General features: G+C 42.0%; 1 protein-coding gene across 7 annotated transcripts in view; it reads left to right on the top strand.

Annotated features, from left to right (window-relative positions):
• Positions 1-19,187, top strand: part of LOC115465822 (utrophin-like) — a 1,296,369-nt gene that overhangs the window by 226,610 nt on the left and 1,050,572 nt on the right. For all 7 annotated transcript variants that reach the window (XM_030196568.1, XM_030196575.1, XM_030196573.1 and 4 more), the window contains one exon: positions 17,091-17,183. In XM_030196568.1, the coding sequence (XP_030052428.1) occupies positions 17,091-17,183 (93 nt within the window). The remainder of the gene's footprint in view (positions 1-17,090; positions 17,184-19,187) is intronic.

Consider the following 19,187-nt stretch of genomic DNA (forward strand, 5'->3'; position numbering starts at 1 on the left):
TCCTCATGCTCACTCACAAACTATTAGTGCTATCATACCCACAGCTAGGCTCTGCACTTTTCCCTGCTACTTCTGGAGAGGTGAAATGATGATGGGGGATGGGGTCCTTGGTAGGGGGGCCCACAAATATATGTTTGCCTAGGACCCAATAGCATGTTAATTCAGCCCAGTGTACCATCCTTGCAAACAATGGTATCAAAGTAGTTTATAATACAAGAAATTAAAAGAAAAAAGATGAAAAAAGCAGATAATTTTTTAACTACTTTGACAAGCCCAGTGTTCCAATGGGGATACACAGCGAGAGAGAGGCATACGCTCTGCTGTTACAGTTTATATTCCAAGAAACCATTCATAATTGAAATACCAAATACTTCTGACACCTGTGTTGTGATGCCAGTTGGCTCTCTGGAGAATCCAAGCTCCAAATATGAAAGGGGAGCCAGAACAATCAAGGAAGGTAAGCAAGTTTTTGGTAACTAGATTTTACCATTTTTGCCATGTAGTGTTGAAAGGGATGCATTTTGGGGTCCTTTTACTAAGGTGTGCTAAATGATAAGATGCCCATTATATTCCTATGGGTGCCTTATTTAGCACGCCCTAATTGTTACCGCATGCTAAACCTTTTAGGGCCCCTTTTACCAAGCTGCAGCAAAACAGGGCCTTTGCAGTCGTCGGTGCGTGTTTTTGATGCTCAGTGAGGTCCCCTTTTACCGTAGTGGGTAAAAGGTAGGTCTTTTTTTCAGGAGATGGCCGCACGGCCATTTCAGAGGGAGCCCTTACCACCACCCATTGAAGTGGCGGTAAAGGGCTCCCGCGCTAACTCGGCATTAACCAGGCAGTGTGCAGTAGTGTCTGATCACCGCCGGGCACACACCAGTGCTGCAAAATTAAAAATATTCTTGTAGCTTCCGGATATGATGTGTGCTGGGGGTGGGAGCTACCACTGAGCTGCTGCGGTAGCCCGGTGTTACTTCCTTTTTAGCGAGCGGTAAGCCCGTGTTGGGCTTACCGCTGCTTTGTAAAAGAGGCCTTTAGTGCACCTTAGTAAAAGGACCCTTTATGCATACTCCCTTGTAAAAACAACATCAATCTCTGCTCAGATATTTTTTCATTGGTTCTTTGGAAGAGAAGACAAAGGGGTAAATTCTATAAGTTGTGCCAAAAATAAAACACGTTTAGCCTGATTCTATAAAGAGTATGTGTTCTTTATAGACTCATGCTTAGCACCAAGCTGGGTCAAACTGTATGTGGCTGCATTTAGACCTGCTATAACCTACTTCTTGCCACACTGTCCTCATTTGGGTTCCAGGGCTCTGTCCTCTCCTGGTTCTCCTCTTATCTCTCCCACCGTACCTTCAGAGTACATTCTCATGGATCTTCCTCCACCCCCATGATTGGCTTGTTCAGTTAAGTTATGTGCACAGTTTGGCTGTGTGGCCAAAACACACTCCTGTAGGCACCATATATAGAATTTGGGAAAAGTAAAAAGAAAATAATATGAAGAAAGACAGTGTTTTTCTGTGAATGACCAGTCTTAGGAGCACTGTGGCTAGTTTTTTTCAATCCCTGCCTCCATATTATTGTTTCTTTGAGATGTGTTTTTGATTTATTTCTCTTGATCTGTCCATACCTATTTCCTTTTTCTGATTTGAATTGTAAACTGTCTTATGTTCTCTGGAAGAGCAGTATATCAAGTTTAGTAAACCATTTGTAAGGTCCCATTTTCCTTTCTTGTGGGACTATGGTGCACTTAATAGAAGTGGTCATCCCATAATACATTGTGATCAGTGTGGAACGGTGCCCGTCATGTTCAAACCTAATGGGAACAGATCCACTGAGAGTGTATGTGATACACTGAATAAACAAATGAATAAAAATAAGCAAGTAGCCTCCTCTGAATAACTTCCCAGGCCCTTCTTTTCATGAAGGAAAAAAAAGCCTATTTTTGGAATGGAAGATGCATTTGGTGGTTTTTGCCTTGTCTAAATGTACAGACAATGGAGCAGAATTTTCTAAGCGGTAACTTTTAGAGTGGAGAACAAGAAGACTCCAGATTAAAAAGAAATAGGAATTGGATACCCTGAAGAGACAGACCAAACTAAATGAGGACATTTAAAATCCCCATAGAGGCATATTTTCAAAGCACTTGGGGAGGCTATGTTCCATAGGTTTCTATGGAACTTTGGGAGGCTAAGTGCTTTGAAAATGAGCCTCATAGTGATGTAAAGGCCAGCAGACTGGATAGGCCATATGGTCTTTGTCTGCCTTCATTTTTCTCTTTTTCTATGAGGTACCGTATGTGTTTTGTAGTGTCCACTGTGACGGATACATTTGCCAGTGGGAGAAAAAGGTGTGAGTAAATGCTGGCCTAAATTCTTACTACACATTTAAAGTCCATGTTTGGTCATTACTGTGATCACTGTACTAAGTATTTCCCCCCATCAATTTAAAATGGGAATAAAAAAACCCTTTAGTACATCAGCAGAACACTATACAGACACTAACTCTCTTCTCATCAGTGTGTCTGTATAGTGCTGTGCTGTTGTACTAAATTGATGGGAGAAACTACTTAATACAGAGATCCCGTGTTATTTGTTTATCTAATGCTGCAACAAACAAGCAAGCATAAGTTTTTCTGCTGTAAAATATTTCTTTAACTTTTGGTATCAAATGTTTCCACATCAGACATCCAAGACATGGGAACCTGATGTGGGAAATGGATCAGAAGGTCAGGAGTCATGTTGCAGTGTAGATTATAGTAACTGATCTTGGCAATCGAGTAGTTCCTGCTACAATAGCATTAAATCCTGTTTTGTGGAAGCTCTTGCAGAGTGAGGTAGACTTCTCTTAAAGCTTGGCGCTTTGCAAGCTGGTTTGTAAAAGGGTGTCTCTTGCTTGGAAGAACATTCTGTAGCATCATATATCATGTAAAGGATAATGTTAAATAAAACTTTAAGGAAATACTTTCATTGTTAGTGGCGCTTTCTCCAATATTTAGGTATGTTTTCAAATGTTTCAGTTGATTTAAATATGAAGTTTGTTTATACTGAAAGAAATGCATGTTTTGAACAAAAATCTTGGAGTCCAAAGAATTTTGTTTTGCATGCAAATAGAGAAAAATCCTTAGATACTGTAATTTAGCTAGTCTAGCACTCTCTTCTGTACATTCCCTTTTCTTTTGTGGATTTAGCTCAAGCCTTTCCTGTAGCCTTTTCTTCCTTCACCCCCATCCCCTTATCTGTTGGTGTTCCCCAGGGATCTGTCCTTGGACCCCTTCTCTTCTCAATTTACACCTCTTCCCTGGGCTCCCTGATCTCATCTCATGGTTTCCAGTATCATCTCTATGCTGATGACACCCAACTGTATCTCTCCACACCAGACATCACCGCGGAGACCCAGGCCAAAGGTATCAGCCTGCTTATCCGACATTGCTGCCTGGATGTCCAACCGCCACCTGAAACTGAACATGTCCAAGACCGAGCTTATCGTCTTTCCACCAAAACCCACTTCTCCTCTTCCTCAACTTTCTATCTCAGTTGATAACACCCTCATCCTCCCCGTCTTATCTGCCCGCAACCTCGGAGTCATCTTTGACTCCTCTCTCTCCTTCTCTGCGCATATCCAGCAGATAGCCAAGACCTGTCGCTTCTTCCTCTTTAACATCAGCAAAATTCGCCCTTTCCTCTCTGAACACACCACCCGAACTCTCGTCCACGCTCTCATTACCTCTCGCCTTGACTACTGCAACTTACTCCTCACCTGCCTCCCACTTAGCCATCTATCCCGCCTTCAATCTGTTCAGAACTCTGCTGCAAGTCTCATATTCTGCCAGAACCGATATACTCATATCACCCCTCTCCTCAGGTCACTTCACTGGCTTCCGATCAGATACCGCATTCAATTCAAGCTTCTCCTTCTTACCTACAAATGCACTCAGTCTGCTGCCCCTCACTATCTTTCTACCCTCATCTCCCCTTACGTTCCCGCCCGTAACCTCCGTTCACAGGATAAATCCCTCAGTACCCTTCACCACCACCGCCAACTCCAGGCTCCGCTCATTCTGCCTTGCCTCACTCTATGCTTGGAACAATCTTCCTGAGCCCTTACGCCAAGCCCCCTCCCTGCCCGTCTTCAAGTCTTTGCTTAAAGCCCACCTCTTCAATGCTGCGTTCGGCACCTAATCCTTACCATTCAGTGAATCCAGACGGCCCCAATTTGACTGCCCCTATCGGACCGACCGTTCACTTGTCTATTAGATTGTAAGCTCTTTGAGCAGGGACTGTCTCTCTTTGTTAAATTGTACAGCGCTGCGTAACCCTAGTAGCACTCTAGAAATGTTAAGTAGTAGTAGTAGTAAGTAGTAGTTGTTCTCACAGATTTGTTCTGTTTACCGAAAACAGCTTGGCCAGTGGGTTTCCAAATTGTTGCACATTGTTTACTGCAATTTTGATTTGATGAGCTAACTATTATGAACAAGTTGTAAAAGTGCACATTTGCAGTGTGGCACAGAAGGGAGTGTTACCCTTCAGAAACTTTGAGCAGAAGGTGATAACTTAGAAAGAACATTGAGATAATGTACACTGTAATTGGTGTCTGCTGTGGAAGTGCCTATCCTCCCTACCCCAAGTTTCTCCAAGGTTCTGCCAGTAAAGACTCAGTCCAAGGTGAGTAGATTCATATGGGACAGCTTTAGATAACAACCAATAAACACAGCACAATTGACATCCACTCCAAATCCAGACATAGAAATAGGAAAATGACAGCAAAGACCATATGCCCATCCATACCAGCTTCTAAGCTCTACAATCTTTTTTTCTCCCTCAGAGAGTTTTGTGCTTGTCCTTTGCTTTCTTAAATTAAGATATCTCCCTCTTCTCTGATGTCTCCAGTGGAAGGTTGTTGCAAGTGTCCATTACTCGTGCCGTAAAGAAATATATATTTAGATTACTCCAGACTCTATCCCCTTTAACTCTCATCTGATTACCTTATTCCGGAATTTCTATTTAACTGAAAAGGACTAACTACCGTGCCTCCATCATATCCCCAACGGGTACAGAAATCTTAGTCTTTTCCCATATGGTTTCACAAAGACCATTTTAGTAGTTGCCATCTAGACTGACTCATCCAGTTTATATCTTTTCAAAGGTGTTGTTTTCAGAATTGACCTCACCAGAGACTTAAGAGGTATGTGAAAGATTTTGGGGTCCTGGGCCAGCAGGGTTATCTCTAATCTCACCCACACTTACTCTGGTGGGGGGATAAAACTCCCCCACACACTCACCCTTGAGGGAGATAACCTTATAATAATACATGTATACTCTGGAGGTTTCCTCACAACTCTATCAGGTTTATTTAGCAAGCAGAGAAACACAGGACAGCTTCTGTAATTACAAAGGACAGGGTTAGGAGATGAAAAGGATGAAACTGGCTGACTCCTCAGGCAGATGCACCTACTCCCCACCCACTTGGCAAATGCATGATATGTGTGTGTATGTGTGCATGCGTATATGTATATATATGTATGTGTATATGTATATATGTGTATATACCAAAGGCAGTTTAATTATGTTACCTATATGGAACCATGCTTAGAGGCCTTGCTGAAATCCTAAACATAGCACATCTGGAACTCTCCCCCAAGCCAAATCTCTGGTTGATCTGTCAAAGAAATAGATCAAATCTGTCTGACAAGGCCTTCCTTTAGAAAAAAAAACAAAGCCCCGGAACCTGTAATCCATTGGATTCCAGAAACTGCACAGTACGCTGTTTTAGAAGTAATTCCATTAATTTACTTATCATCAAGTGAAGGCAGAATGGATTCAGAGTTCTGGGGAGTGATTTGAGTTATGTAGAGAGGGGGAGTAGTGTGTGTGTCTGTTAGTAGGGATGCAGACATTTATATTTATTTATTTGGATTTTGCTCACACCTTTTTCAGTAGTAGCTCAAGGTAAGTTATATTCAGGTACACTAGGTAGTTAAGGTTCAGCTAGGCACCTGGCTCCCTTAATTAAAGCCACTGCTTGGTAATCCTTCCTAGTCTCTGTTTCTCATATTGGCCATCAATAGAAATCAAACAAAATAAAACATGGAAAAGAAAATAAGATGATACCTTTTTTATTGGACATAACTTAATACATTTCTTGATTAGCTTTCGAAGGTTGCCCTTCTTCGTCAGATCGGAAATAAGCAAATGTGCTAGCTGACAGTGTATATAAGTGAAAACATTCAAGCATTACTATGACAGTCTGACAGGGTGGGAGGATGGGGGTGGGTCGGAGGTATGCATGGGGACATCAAAGCATATCATTGATATTCTAACAGGATGGGTGTGGATAGGTGAGGGGAGGGTGATCAACAGAGACATACAGCTTTATGGTTTATAATGGGCCAGGAACCCCAGATCCTTGTTACTTTTATTTTGTTTGATTTCTATTGATAACCTTAAGAGTGGAGTAACACGGCTACCACACTCCTCATATTGGCCATAAATTTACCATCTCCTGGTTGGAGATTTAGCAGATTTGTGGGCCTTGACTTCAGTTTGAGCCCTAGGCAAGGCAAATGCCTAATTTGCCTGTGCCCTAATCCTGCCCTGCAGCAGAAGTATTAACTGATGAGTGTTAACGTAGCTGAACCTGAAATGCCATATCTGTTTCTTTTGGCTCCCAAACCTTTTCAAAGTTTTCAAATGGATAAGGAGAAAAGGGATAATCCTCATGTTGTATAAACCAAAGTACAGGAGCTTGCCCAAGGTCATCCAGAGTGTTTGGTAAAAGGTTAGAATTTTGGGGAATGGGGGGGGGGGGGGGGGGGTGGAGTACACACAGTGTGTTAATCTAGAAAATAAAGGTTTGTTTTTATAATAATAAATCTAAAAGGATCAAAAATGAAAGCAGTAAGGGCTAGTTATTTTGAAAGCATAAAGTGATCCTGCTGCTCCCTGATATTGATGCACTCCTGTTTTTAAGAACTGAAACTGGTGCAGTTTCTCTCATAGGTCTTTTAATTGCTCCATAGAATAACAAACAGCATTAATAGGAGAGCTGTTCAGTTGCACGAAAAAGTAGAAATTCTTTAAGGTGGTAGGAGAAATTGCTGAACTGCTGTCTTTAAATGGAGAATACTGGGGAGAAAATGATTTACAGTAAATGCTGGGCAGGAACTGTGGGTCAGAGTGTTATCATGACCTGCTTATGTCAGTGCAGAGAGCAGGAAAAATATTGATAGGTTTATATTTGATGATCCCAATCTGGGAAACAAGTGGTGGGAAAATAGATAAGGGCATTACTTTCCAAGACTCCTAAAGGATTACATTACGTTAGATTGTTTCCTCTCACAAAGTACTTTCTTCTTTGGTCTTGTGTTATCTTTAAATCTCCCAGCTGTTGTATTTGAAGAGCTCAGTGTGAGTTATAAATAACTGAGCAAATATTCTTTGCCTTTTCTTTCACAAATAGACTTTTGTGTATCTGTCTCAGTATGTTTGTATGATAGGCATATTTAGGGTTACCATATGTCCGGATTTACCAAGACATGTCCTCTTTTTGAGGGCATGTCCGGGCAACCGGGTGGGTTTTGCCAATCTGCCCGTTTGTCCGGATTTCTGGACAAACGGGCAGATTGCTAGCCTCCCCTCCCTTTACTTACTACTGCCCTGGTGGTCTAGTGACCTCTTCCGTCTTCGGGGCAGGAAAGAGCCCCCTCTTTCCTGCCTGGAGCGCTGCCCTGCATGCATCCTTCCTGTTCCTGATCTCGGCGCCGATTCAAAATGGCCGCCGAGAGTTGAAGTGACCTCGCAAGACTTCAACTCTCGGCGGCCATTTTGAATCGGGGCTGAGATCACAAACAGGAAGGATGCATGCAGGGCGTCGCTCCGGGCAGGAAAGAGGGGGCTCTTTCCTGCCTCAAAGAGGTCACTAGACCACCAGGGCAGTAGTAAGGTAAGGGGAGGGGGAGTGATGGGGGAGGGGAAAATGTGAAAGGGGGTGGGGCGGGGTGTAAAAGGGGGCGGGACATGTGTCCTCCTTTTTGGGGGACAAAATATGGTAACCCTAGGCATATTGCTATTATAGGATTTTTTCAGATACCATAGCAAGAGATGAATGCTCATGGGTAGGGCTGTGAGAGGGGAAGGGGGTGATAGTCTACAGCAGGGGTTTACAGGTTCTGTCCTGAAGGGTCACAGAAAGGTCATGAGTATACATGAGAGCTCTGCTTGTTTACTACTGCTACTGTATGCTTGTTTACTACTGCCACTGTATCCTGTTTGCAGCCTTCCAAGGACTGAGCTTGTACAACCCTGGTCTACAGGAGGGCCAAGAAAAAGCAGTAGTAGTGAGCAAATATTCATGTGTAGTATTCAGAAAAGAAGAGAATGGTATGAGACTATAAACAAATGACAGGAGTGGAGTAGCAGCCCAATGGTTGGTACAGCGGGCTGAGAACCAGGGGAACTGAGTCCGATTCCCACTTGGCTCCTTGAGACCCTGGGCAAATCACTTAACCCAGGTAGAAAAGCTTAGATTGTGAGCCCACTAAAGACAGAGAAAGTACTTGCATATAGTAAATGTAAACCACTTTGGTTGTACCACAGAAAAGGTGGTATATCAAATCCATGACTCTCCCAGGGAAGAGATTTGAAAAGTAGTAAGCTTTGGTTAAAATTTGATTGAGAGCAGAAAATATAGGGATAGGAGGACGACTGGTAGTGGCTTTGTTTGCTCATTGAGTGTGAAGGCTGCAAACTCAGCCCATCCCCTACTTCTGGCTTCCAATCTTCTGCACCACTTGGTCCATAGCTCAGTGAATTGTCAGACTGTGGATTCTCCCAAATTCTTTCCATGCTGGCCAAAGTCTCTGCAGTTGTTCAGCCTCATTGTGGTCAGTGCTTTTTGTCATGTGCTTATCATGTGCTGTGAGTGAGTGAGGGTGCTGTGCAGCTCAGGGGGGAGGGAAGACATACCTACCTACCTACCTATGTGATCGTTCATTCTCCTCAGCAGCTTGATCCTTGCATCTCCGCCTTCCTTTCCCCTTCAGTTTTCCCTCCCTCCCCTGCAGTACTTTACTTTTTTTTTTCTCTTCTCTTCAGCTTTGCACTACTATTATTATGTTGTACTTTCTCCTGCATTGTACGCCACATAGAGCCCGCCTTGGTGGGAATATGTGGGATATAAATGTTCACAATAAATAAATAAATATTGACTAGTAAAGTGAATGTCAGCAATACTTGGGGATGATATGTGGTTATAACCAAGACGCCATCATGTTTGGCTGCCTATATGGTTGGCATGGTGGAGACGACAACTACTGTTTATGCATGGGTGGCTGGGGCTCGCACAGTCTGGCGGGCCATGATTAACCACAGTATCCTCCACTCTCCGAGCAAGTAGTTTGCTGATCAGAGCACCAAACTACTGAAAAAAAAGGTGCTCTTCTCCAAACAGTGTTCTTCCCTAAGCCACCCGGAGTTCCACATGCACTATATTGAGTAGCAACTATTTTGTAGCACACCGAACTTCCACTACTCATTTATCCTTTAGACGTGACCATTACTGAAGGACATTTTTCATTGCTGCAGGTATTGTTTTTATGTACTAGCTACCTTTCTTCTATCTGATAATTCATTGATGCAGGCAAGTAACCCCAAAAATGGCCAACCTAAGGGCATGGATTTTCTACTATACAGTAATATGGACAATGGGGATACCAGCAGCAACTCTAACCGAATGGAACAAAATACTAGTATGCATTACAGGAAGAAGACGTCCACTTTAACAACTGGAAGAGCCCAATCACCACTTAAACAGTAACGGAGAGGCCAAACAAACAACCAGCAACATGAAACCAAACGTGAACAACGCGCAATAAAACAACAAGAGCTAAACAGGCAGACCACACAGACAGCTGCAAACTGTAAACCCCCCCCCCCCCCCACAAAAACATTAAACATGACACGTATGTTCCGATATAAATAGGTTACATAACCGTGAGATCGGCAGTAAATAAGACAACACTACTAAGAGCTTGGATAGAAATGGAACAACTTGGACTACTGCTCATAACTGAGACATGGCTGCACCTTGAAGATGATCCTGCACTACTAAACCTGTGCCCACCAGGATATAAAATAATACATATGAACAGAACCAAAAAGAGGGGAGGAGGCGTTGCAATAATATACAAATCCTCCTTCATAGCAGAACCTGTTGCTAAACACACATCCTCAACAATTGAAATCCTGGCATGCAAAATCACCGACAAAACACTAACTGACCAACTATGAATCACATTAATCTACCGCTCTTCAGGAAGCTGGACAAAGGCCCAAGAAAGATTTCATAGACTTCATATCAAACATCTGCACCAATCACTCAAATGTCCTATTAATAAGGTGACATAAATCTGCACCAATCACTCAAATGTCCTATTAATAAGGTGACATAAACCTGCACCTAGAAAAACAAAATGACACAAACACCAGAACACTAATGGACTTCATAAACCAATGGAAATTCATAACAACACAAGGAGTCTCATCACATGCAAAAGGACACCAGTTAGACATACTAGCCCACAGATTCTCAACAAGTAACAACCATATATTAAAAAACCACACATGGGAAGAGGTACCATAGTCAGATCACAGCAAGCTCACTTTCACACTACAATGGAAAGAAAGCGGCAAGAAAAGAGAGCCAAGAACCCAACACATATTCACAACCAGAGGAAAAGTAGACAACCACACATTCTGGACAACAACAACAAATGTACTCAATGACATACCACCTGAGGATAAACACTTCATGAGAAACTGCGACGAAACAAGTGAAAATACACTAAACAAAATAGCACCACTCAAAACAAAAATCACAAAACAACCACGTCCCTGGTGTAATGACAAATTATTACACATTAAGAAACTCTGTAGGAAACTTGAAAGAACATGGGTCAAAAACAGAACAGACGCAAACAAAACCATATGGAGAAAAGCCACAAGAACATACACAAAGAAAGCAAAAGCAGAACACTATAGTACATATACGAACCTTGACCAGACCAATACGAAAAAAATATTCGAGTTAATGAACAAACTACTGATAACCCAGAACATATTGGCAACAACTGAAACACCACCATCTGCAGACGAGCTTGCACAATCCTGCAAATATAAAATAACAAACACAAGATGAAACCTTGCAAAACCAGAAATAAACATCACAGACTACCTACAGGACTGCACATCACACGACAACCACACCACAGCAGACAGAATGTGGACCATGTTCAAACCACCCCAACTAGATACAGTAAACCCCCCCTAACAAAGTACATTCATGGATACTGCTTACTTGATAAATGCCCCAACTACATGATGAAAAACCCACCAGACTGATTCGAGTACCTCACAAAACACATCACATGCATGTTTGAAAGAGGTCCATTTCCAACAGGCAAAGGTGACACAGTACTCACACCTATCCCCAAAAACACTATCAGCAAGATCAGTGATATCACAAATTATAGACCAGTAGCCTCAATACCAATACTGACCAAAATGATGGAAGGTCTAGTAACACAGCAACTAATGGAATACTTGACAAAATTCTCAATTCTTCATAAATCCCAGTCAGGTTTCAGACCACAACACAGCACTGAGATGGTCATAACCACCCTGATAATGAAATTCAGAAGCATAATATGCCAAGGACAAAACGTATTACTTCTACAATTTGATATGTCAAGTGCGTTCGACCTAGAAGACTACACTAATGATCTCGACAACATAGGAATCGGTGGTGCAGTGGCAGCATGGTTCAATGTCTTCCTAAAGATCAGATCCTACATTGTAAAGGTGTTCAACCAACATGAGCCTCATGGATCTCTGAGTGCAGGGTACCACAGGGATCGCTAATATCACTAATACTGTTCAATGTAATAATGGCGCCACTCAGAAAAAAACTGGAACTAATGGGTTTCAACCCATTTATATATGCAGACAATGTTACCATCTTCATACCTTTCCAAAACAATATCACAAACATACAGGACAGAATAAAAAATGGATTGGAACTCATGAAAGAATAGGCAACAACTTTCAATGTCAAACTGAACAGAGACAAAACCAAATTCCTATCACTATCCAGCCCACACAACCCCACATCTTACCAAAAATTCACAATCAACCAACAAACATACCAAATTGAAACACAACTTAAAATACTAGGAATCATTCTCGACAAACATATAGCACCGGACAATCAAATATCAGCAGTAACATCTAAATGCTTCAGAACACTATGGAAACTGAGAAGAATAAGAGACTTTTTTCCCTAGACAATCTTTCCGGATACTGGTCCAATCAACGATACTATTGCAACTAGACTACTTCAATGTAGCATACATAGAGTGCAAGGAAAACACACAAATAATTCAAACAATCCAAAACACGGCAGCAAGACTGATTTAAAGAAATCAAAATATGAAAGAGCAACCCCACTGCTTGAAACACATTGGCTACCAGTCGAGGCAAGAATATTTTTCAGAGCGAGCACTCTAATCTTCAAGATACTGTTTGGAATGGAACCCGAATATATGCTTAACATGATTGAACTGTCCTCAAGAAATGCCAGCCCAGTAAACAGAAACTACCTACGCCTAAGAAATGCTAGCCCAGTAAACAGAAACTACCTGCCTACATCTACCCAACTTCAAAAACACTATCTGCAAAACTATCTACATAGCAGGATTTAGCTATCAGGGTTCCAAATGGTGGAACTCAATACCAAAAAACCGTAAGAAGCATCACAAATTTCCTCCAATTCAGAAAAGAAATGAAAACCTACCTCTTCAAAAAATTCTACAGCTTATTGTCGCCTTCCTTTCAAATCTACCCTTCAAAAACTATATGAATACACAAAAGCTACCACTACCTTCTCCTCTTCAAAGCTATCTCTTCAAAAACTCTATGAATAACCACTCGAACTATTGTAACTCCATCAAAATTTAAAATTGTAAGCCACTTTGAACTGAATAATAGTGGAATACAAGAATGCATGCTTGCATAAATAAATAAATAAATAAATACATGTTTTAGTTAGCAGAACCTTTTCATATTTAGCTTCTGTGTTAACCATGGTGGTGAATTTAGAAGCATTTCACGTGTAAATAGTGACATTTACACATGTAGATCAGCCACACATGCAAATAGTGATTTTAAAAAGCAAATGTTTTCCTTTAGAAATTTTAAGAGGGCATGGATTAGTTGTGTAAATGGTCCAAAAAGTAGCCCAAAAAGTAGCCATATATTACCCATTTTGTAAGGGGAATACACGTGTATACCCAAAATTTTGTATGTCAACTTTTACACATGGTCCGAGGGCCAGCTTAAAAGGGCAAGTAAAAATTATGATAGAAACTTCCTCCTCCCAATATCACCAAAACCTCTCACCTCCCCTGCTGCCCCTGAACCTCTAATACATTCCATAACCCCCCCCGCCAGGATAATGCCATCAACCATCCCCGAACCGTTCCCCAACAGCACTCCACTCCCCCTGAACCCCTCTCCAAATTATCGACAAACCACCCCAGACCTCGTTCCGACACAATCTGTACCCTTCTCTCATCTCATATACCCCACTGACACAATACATATCTATCTTCCCTGAACACCCTCTGGATTTTACTAGTCGTTCCTACTCCATGGAGAATCAGGATTCAAAATGGCATCTCTTACCCCTAGTATTAGTCTCATGGTACTGACCGCTAGGTGTCAGAGGAGCCATTTTTGAACCCTTGTACCCCACAGAGCAGGAATGACAGGAGACTGCACCTGATTTCCTGCTAGATATCCAGGGAAAGGCCCTACATTTTGCTGCTCAGACATGTGCACAGTATTAGCTGCTGTTAATAACTGTGTGCACATGTGTCCCATGTGCTCTCCTGATTAATGTACAAGTTTTGCAGAGGTCCCGTTTGCATGTGATTTCTTTACTGAGGGGCTGTTTTACAAAGCTGCAGGAAAAAGTGGGTCTTTCCCACGTGCTAAGGCCGTTTATACCGCAGAGGTAAAATGGCTGAATTTCCGCTTTTTTTTTTCATTAATGGCCACGTGCTAATGTTGCCATTAGTGTGTGAGCCCGTACCACCGCATGCTAAACCTGCACTAATCGGTCGGTGTGCTGACCGATGTCCAAAGACCTGCCTGCTCTTCACCCCCCCCCCCCCCAAAGACATGCTCCCTCTGTGAAAAAAAAATCAAAAAATATTTTAGCACATAGTTTGCATGCGCACATGCAAAGATTACTGCAGGACATCTCAGCACGTCCCATGGTACGCCATTTTCCCTCTGCAGATCCTCAGTACCTCTCCACTCTTATATCTCCCTGCACTCCTCCCCAGGAACTCCGTTCACTGGGTAAATCTCTTATTTGCACCCTTCTCCTCCACCGCTAACTCTAGACTCCGTTTTATCTTGCTGCACTGTATGCCTGGAATAGACTTCCTGAGCCAGTACGTCAAGCTCCATCTCTGGCCATCTTCAAATCTAGGCTAAAAGCCCACCTTTTTGATGTGCTTTTAACTCCTAACCCTTACTCACTTGTTCAATACCCATGTTTTATCATTCACTCCTCAGTAATTCCCTTATCTCTTATTTGTCCTGTTTGTCTGTCCTAATTAGATTGTAAGCTCTGTCGAGCAGGGACTGTCTCTTTATGTCCAGTGTACAGTGCTGTGTATGTCTAGTAGCGCTATAGAAATGAGTAGTAGCAGTAAGCACACCCTAGTGTCTACTGCAGCTCTGCAAAAGGGCTCCTGAATCAGTGTGCAAAACTGTGTGCTTAGCTTGAGTTAAAAGCTATGCATTAAACCAGCGTTTTTCAGCCAGTGTGCCATGGATGGTCTGCAGGTGTGCCGCGGGACTCTCAGTGGCTGTAGTACCTGGCAGGGATTCCCAAGCCCCGCCAGCTGAAGATGTCCCGAAGGTGCCCAGAAGTTCCTAAGCACAGCTCAGCAGTCAGCAGCTGCTTCCTGAGCCTCCAATGCGGGTACTCTGTGCATGCTCAGTTTTCACATATGCACAGAGTACCATTGTCAGGGACATCCAAAAATTGTTTTTCTTCTCGGGGTCAAGGTAACTGAAGTGTCAATCAAAGCTATTATTGATGCCTCTTTCTCCTGTAGTTGACTACTGGATTTTCTCATTTCTTAGGAGCTCTTAAATTTTTATCTTGCCTTTATCAAATATTATAGTGTTTTTTTTTAAGTTAATTGTGTGTTTGGGGGGAGAGCAACTTGAGGGGCATGGCAGGACGGGCAGGGCACGAAGGGGGTGGAGAGGACATATATCCTTAAAAAAACTCATGGTGTGCCTTGTCAGTGTGCCGTGAGATGAAAAAGGTTGAAAATCTCTGCACTAAGCTGTCAACACACAGTTCTAATGTAAGATTTCTCATGTGCCCTCCCTTCTGTCCTTTATAAAGCCAAGGTAACTTCTTTTTTTCTAAATAACTCTTGAAAGCTTGTCACAGATAAATATTTAAGATAAGCTAATTAAAAAGGTATGACTTTTTTTTTCACATGTCCAATGTAACATGTTTTTTGTTGGGAGAAGTATGTAGATGGATAGTGATGGGAGGTGGGGAACAGATGAGAACCTGCTACAATCAAAGACAGATATAGTTGAGCTGGTACTGCAGCATTTGACGCATCAGTCAAGCTGTGGCTGAGCAGGGTAACGAAGATGTTAGAAGTGCAAAATACAGTGCGTTTGGAAGAAAATATGAAGTTGTTTCTAGTACTGTTGATTATGAATGCATGCATCAGAAGATTTTCAGCTGTCTATTCCCCGTTCTTGGAGTCAAAATATTTAATCTCTCTACCTATTCCCATCAGAACAGAAAATGACTACCTCAGTGTCAGGAAGGGTCTAAAAACCTTTCTCTTCCCAAAAGACTGCTTTATAACAATCCATCATGACTTCTACCTCCTAGTATCATCCATTATCCTTTCCTTAATGTTTTTAGTCTCATTTATTAAACCAGTGATTTCGGATGTTTCTCAAACCTCACACTAACACTATTTGCTTTTGTCTCATCTAGAATGTAAACCGCACTTAACCCTGAAAAGGGAATATTAGCGGTATACAATTGATTTGATTTGAATTTTACCTTCCCTTTCTTTCAAAGGTACAGTAGGAAGGGACTCTGGAGTATAACCTTTTTAATCTGTGTGTATAAAAGCCAAATGTGAAGCCTGTGATGCTGCTATTGCTCCTCCTACCTCCTCCCAAGCTTGCCTCAAGCTTAAGAAGAGTGAGCATTTGCCTCTCCCCTCCCAGCAGGCTTCCTGTTGAAGAGAGGGGTAGGACATAGCAGCACTTCAGTGGGGGCCTGTACTTATATGATACATGCAGCACACAATCTTTAAGCTTGAGACCAGTGTTTGTGTTTTTTTTTTTTTTTTTTTTGGGGGGGGGGGGGGGGGAGTGGTGACACACTTGGACACCTGTGGGGGAAGGGGACAAGGTGAACTGGGGGGGGGGGGAGGAGTTGTTGGGGCTGTAAACCAGTCCGTGGTATATGATACTCCTGGGTCAGCCCTGAGTGAGTTTGCAAATATATCTGCCTTTTATGCCTGTTGTTGCTGGACCTTTTCTTTATACTCTTGCATTTGTTTTCTTGACACAAATTTTGTATTTTAAAAATTGAAACGGACTTGTACCTTTTGAGTCATTGGCGTCCAGTGATATGTGAATGATGTGAGAGAGAGTATAGTTTGAGAAAAGGAGCTGGGTTATAAAATGGGAGAGAAGAGGAACGTTGCTAATACGGCAAACCTAGTAAATGGAAAATCTTTGAGTTGTCGCTTAAAATATCATAGTAATAGTGTGTTTGTAGTGTAGGAGGAACATAGTATAACTTTGGAAGGCGTAATTACGCTTCATTGCTGGAAACTCATTGTAGACTTTTGTGTGGTGTAAGATATCCTGTAAAATAACAGCAAACGGTAGAAACATGGAAGCACTCATGAGCTGATGTGCTAGATGATCTTCCTGCTGTAATATACTCTGCTCTTCAATGTGTTGTAGAGTGGAAAACCGCCTCTGAAGGATCTGTTTGTAGACCTGAGGGATGGAAGGAAACTGCTGGATCTTCTGGAGGGGCTCATAGGACACTCTCTGGTAAGAATGAGACTAATATTGCTACTATAAGAATCCTTTTACTAAGCTGTGGTAAAGAGTGGCCTTAGTACGCCCTTGCACAGGTTTTTCCCACAGCCTAAAAATGGCTTTCTGTATTTTTTTTGTATTAATGCCCATGCACTAATGTTGCCATTGGTGTGCAGTCATTAAAAAAAAAAAAAAAATTACTGCATGTGCACTTAACTGCCACCCATTTTGTAGACGGTAAGGGCTTACACCCTCTCACTATTTCTGTTCTTACCATGTCTTTCTGCTAAATGTATTCTTTTTATAAATTTTTCATTTGCATGTAAAGATCAAGCACAAAGACATGATTGTTTTGTGAAGAGATAACCAACAAGAGATACTCAATGTTTTACAGGTGGTTTTCTGACCAATGAATAAAAAACTGTGAGCTGTGTTTATGAAGTAGCTGGTACACTTGAAAGAACCAGCGATTATATCGTCATTTGAGTGCACATCTCTCCCCAGTATTTTATAACACTGTGCACACATTTTAGGAATGCCCCCTTTTGGATTGCATACTATGGGATTTAGGTGCTCCTTCCTTCCTTATCCAATCAGTTGAGTATGGCTCTCTGTCACTGTATGGATCAGTGTTTGCCATTCCTTCCGATCTCTCATATCTTCTTTTAGTTCTGCTGTGTTCATTCCAGTATCTTCCTTGATAGTATCTAACCAGCGATTTCTTGGGTGGCCTCTTTTTTTTTTTTTTTTTTTGTGCCACTAACCATTCCAAGAATGTTGTCTTTTTTGAGGGACTTGCTTTGCATGATGTAACCAAAATAGAAGAGCTAGAAGAGCTTTTGCTTTGCTACCTTGGCCTCCAGTGAGACTTTTGGTTTGATACATTCCAGAACTGCTTGTTTTGGCTGTCCATGGGATGTGTAACAGTCATCTCCAGCACCATAATTCAAATGCATCAATTTTTCACCTACCTGCCTTTCTCAGCATCCAAGATTCGCAACCACATGTTGTTGAGACCATGATTGCACTGACCAATCTACAGTTGGTTGCCAGGCTGATGTCCTTGCTCTTCCAGATGTTGTTCATGCTGACCATCGCATTTTTTTCCAAGTGTCAGCCGTCTCTTGATCTCAGGGGTGCACTCACCATCGTGATTAATTTTAGAGCCAACAAAGATGAAATCTTTCACAACTTCAATTTCTTAATTGTTGATTGATGTCAACATTCACCTTTTTTGCTGATGTTATGATCTTTGTCTTTTTTTGATGTTCAGGTGCAGTCCAACTTTCTCACTTTCTTCTTTAGCTTTCTTGATCAAATGTTCAAAATGCTTCTTAATTTCAGCCAGCAGGGTTGTGGGATTGGAGGTTGTTGATGTTTCTGACACCTATTTTCACACCAATCTTGGACTCATCCAGGCCTGCTCGTTGCATGACAGTTTCAGCATACATGTTGAAAGCTGCTGGTGACAGGATGCTTCTTTGTCATGTGCCCTTTCCAATCTTGAACCAATCTGTGTCTCCATATGACATTCGGACTGTAGCTTCTTGGTCTTGATAGAATGATCTTATGAGTTCAATCAGGTGTGGTGGTGTGCCCATCTCCTTCAGGCAGGTCCAGAGCTTGTTGTCTCAAGCACATCAAATGCCTTTGAATAATCGATAGAACACATTAAGATCTTTCTGGTAGTCCCTTACTTTTTCCATAATCCATCGAAGGTTGGCAATATCATCATGAGTACCTCTGCCTTTCCTGAAGCCAGCTTGTACATCTGACAACCATAGGAGCCAACTTTTAAGAATTATTGGGGTGCTAAGCCCAATGGAAATAACCCCTTCCTGGACACATACAAAGAATTTTCTCAATGTTGGGGGTGCTCAAGCACCCACAGAGCCAGGCTCCTGTGCTGACAGCTCCCTGGTTACGGTTGTACTCAAGCTCTGTTGAATGATCTTCAGCAGGATTTTGCTTGCTATGGTGCAGTAATTTGTGCAGTCCTTTGTATCCCACTTCTTT

The sequence above is a fragment of the Microcaecilia unicolor genome, chromosome 3 (genome assembly GCF_901765095.1).
Source record: "Microcaecilia unicolor chromosome 3, aMicUni1.1, whole genome shotgun sequence".
Classification (NCBI taxonomy): domain Eukaryota; kingdom Metazoa; phylum Chordata; class Amphibia; order Gymnophiona; family Siphonopidae; genus Microcaecilia; species Microcaecilia unicolor.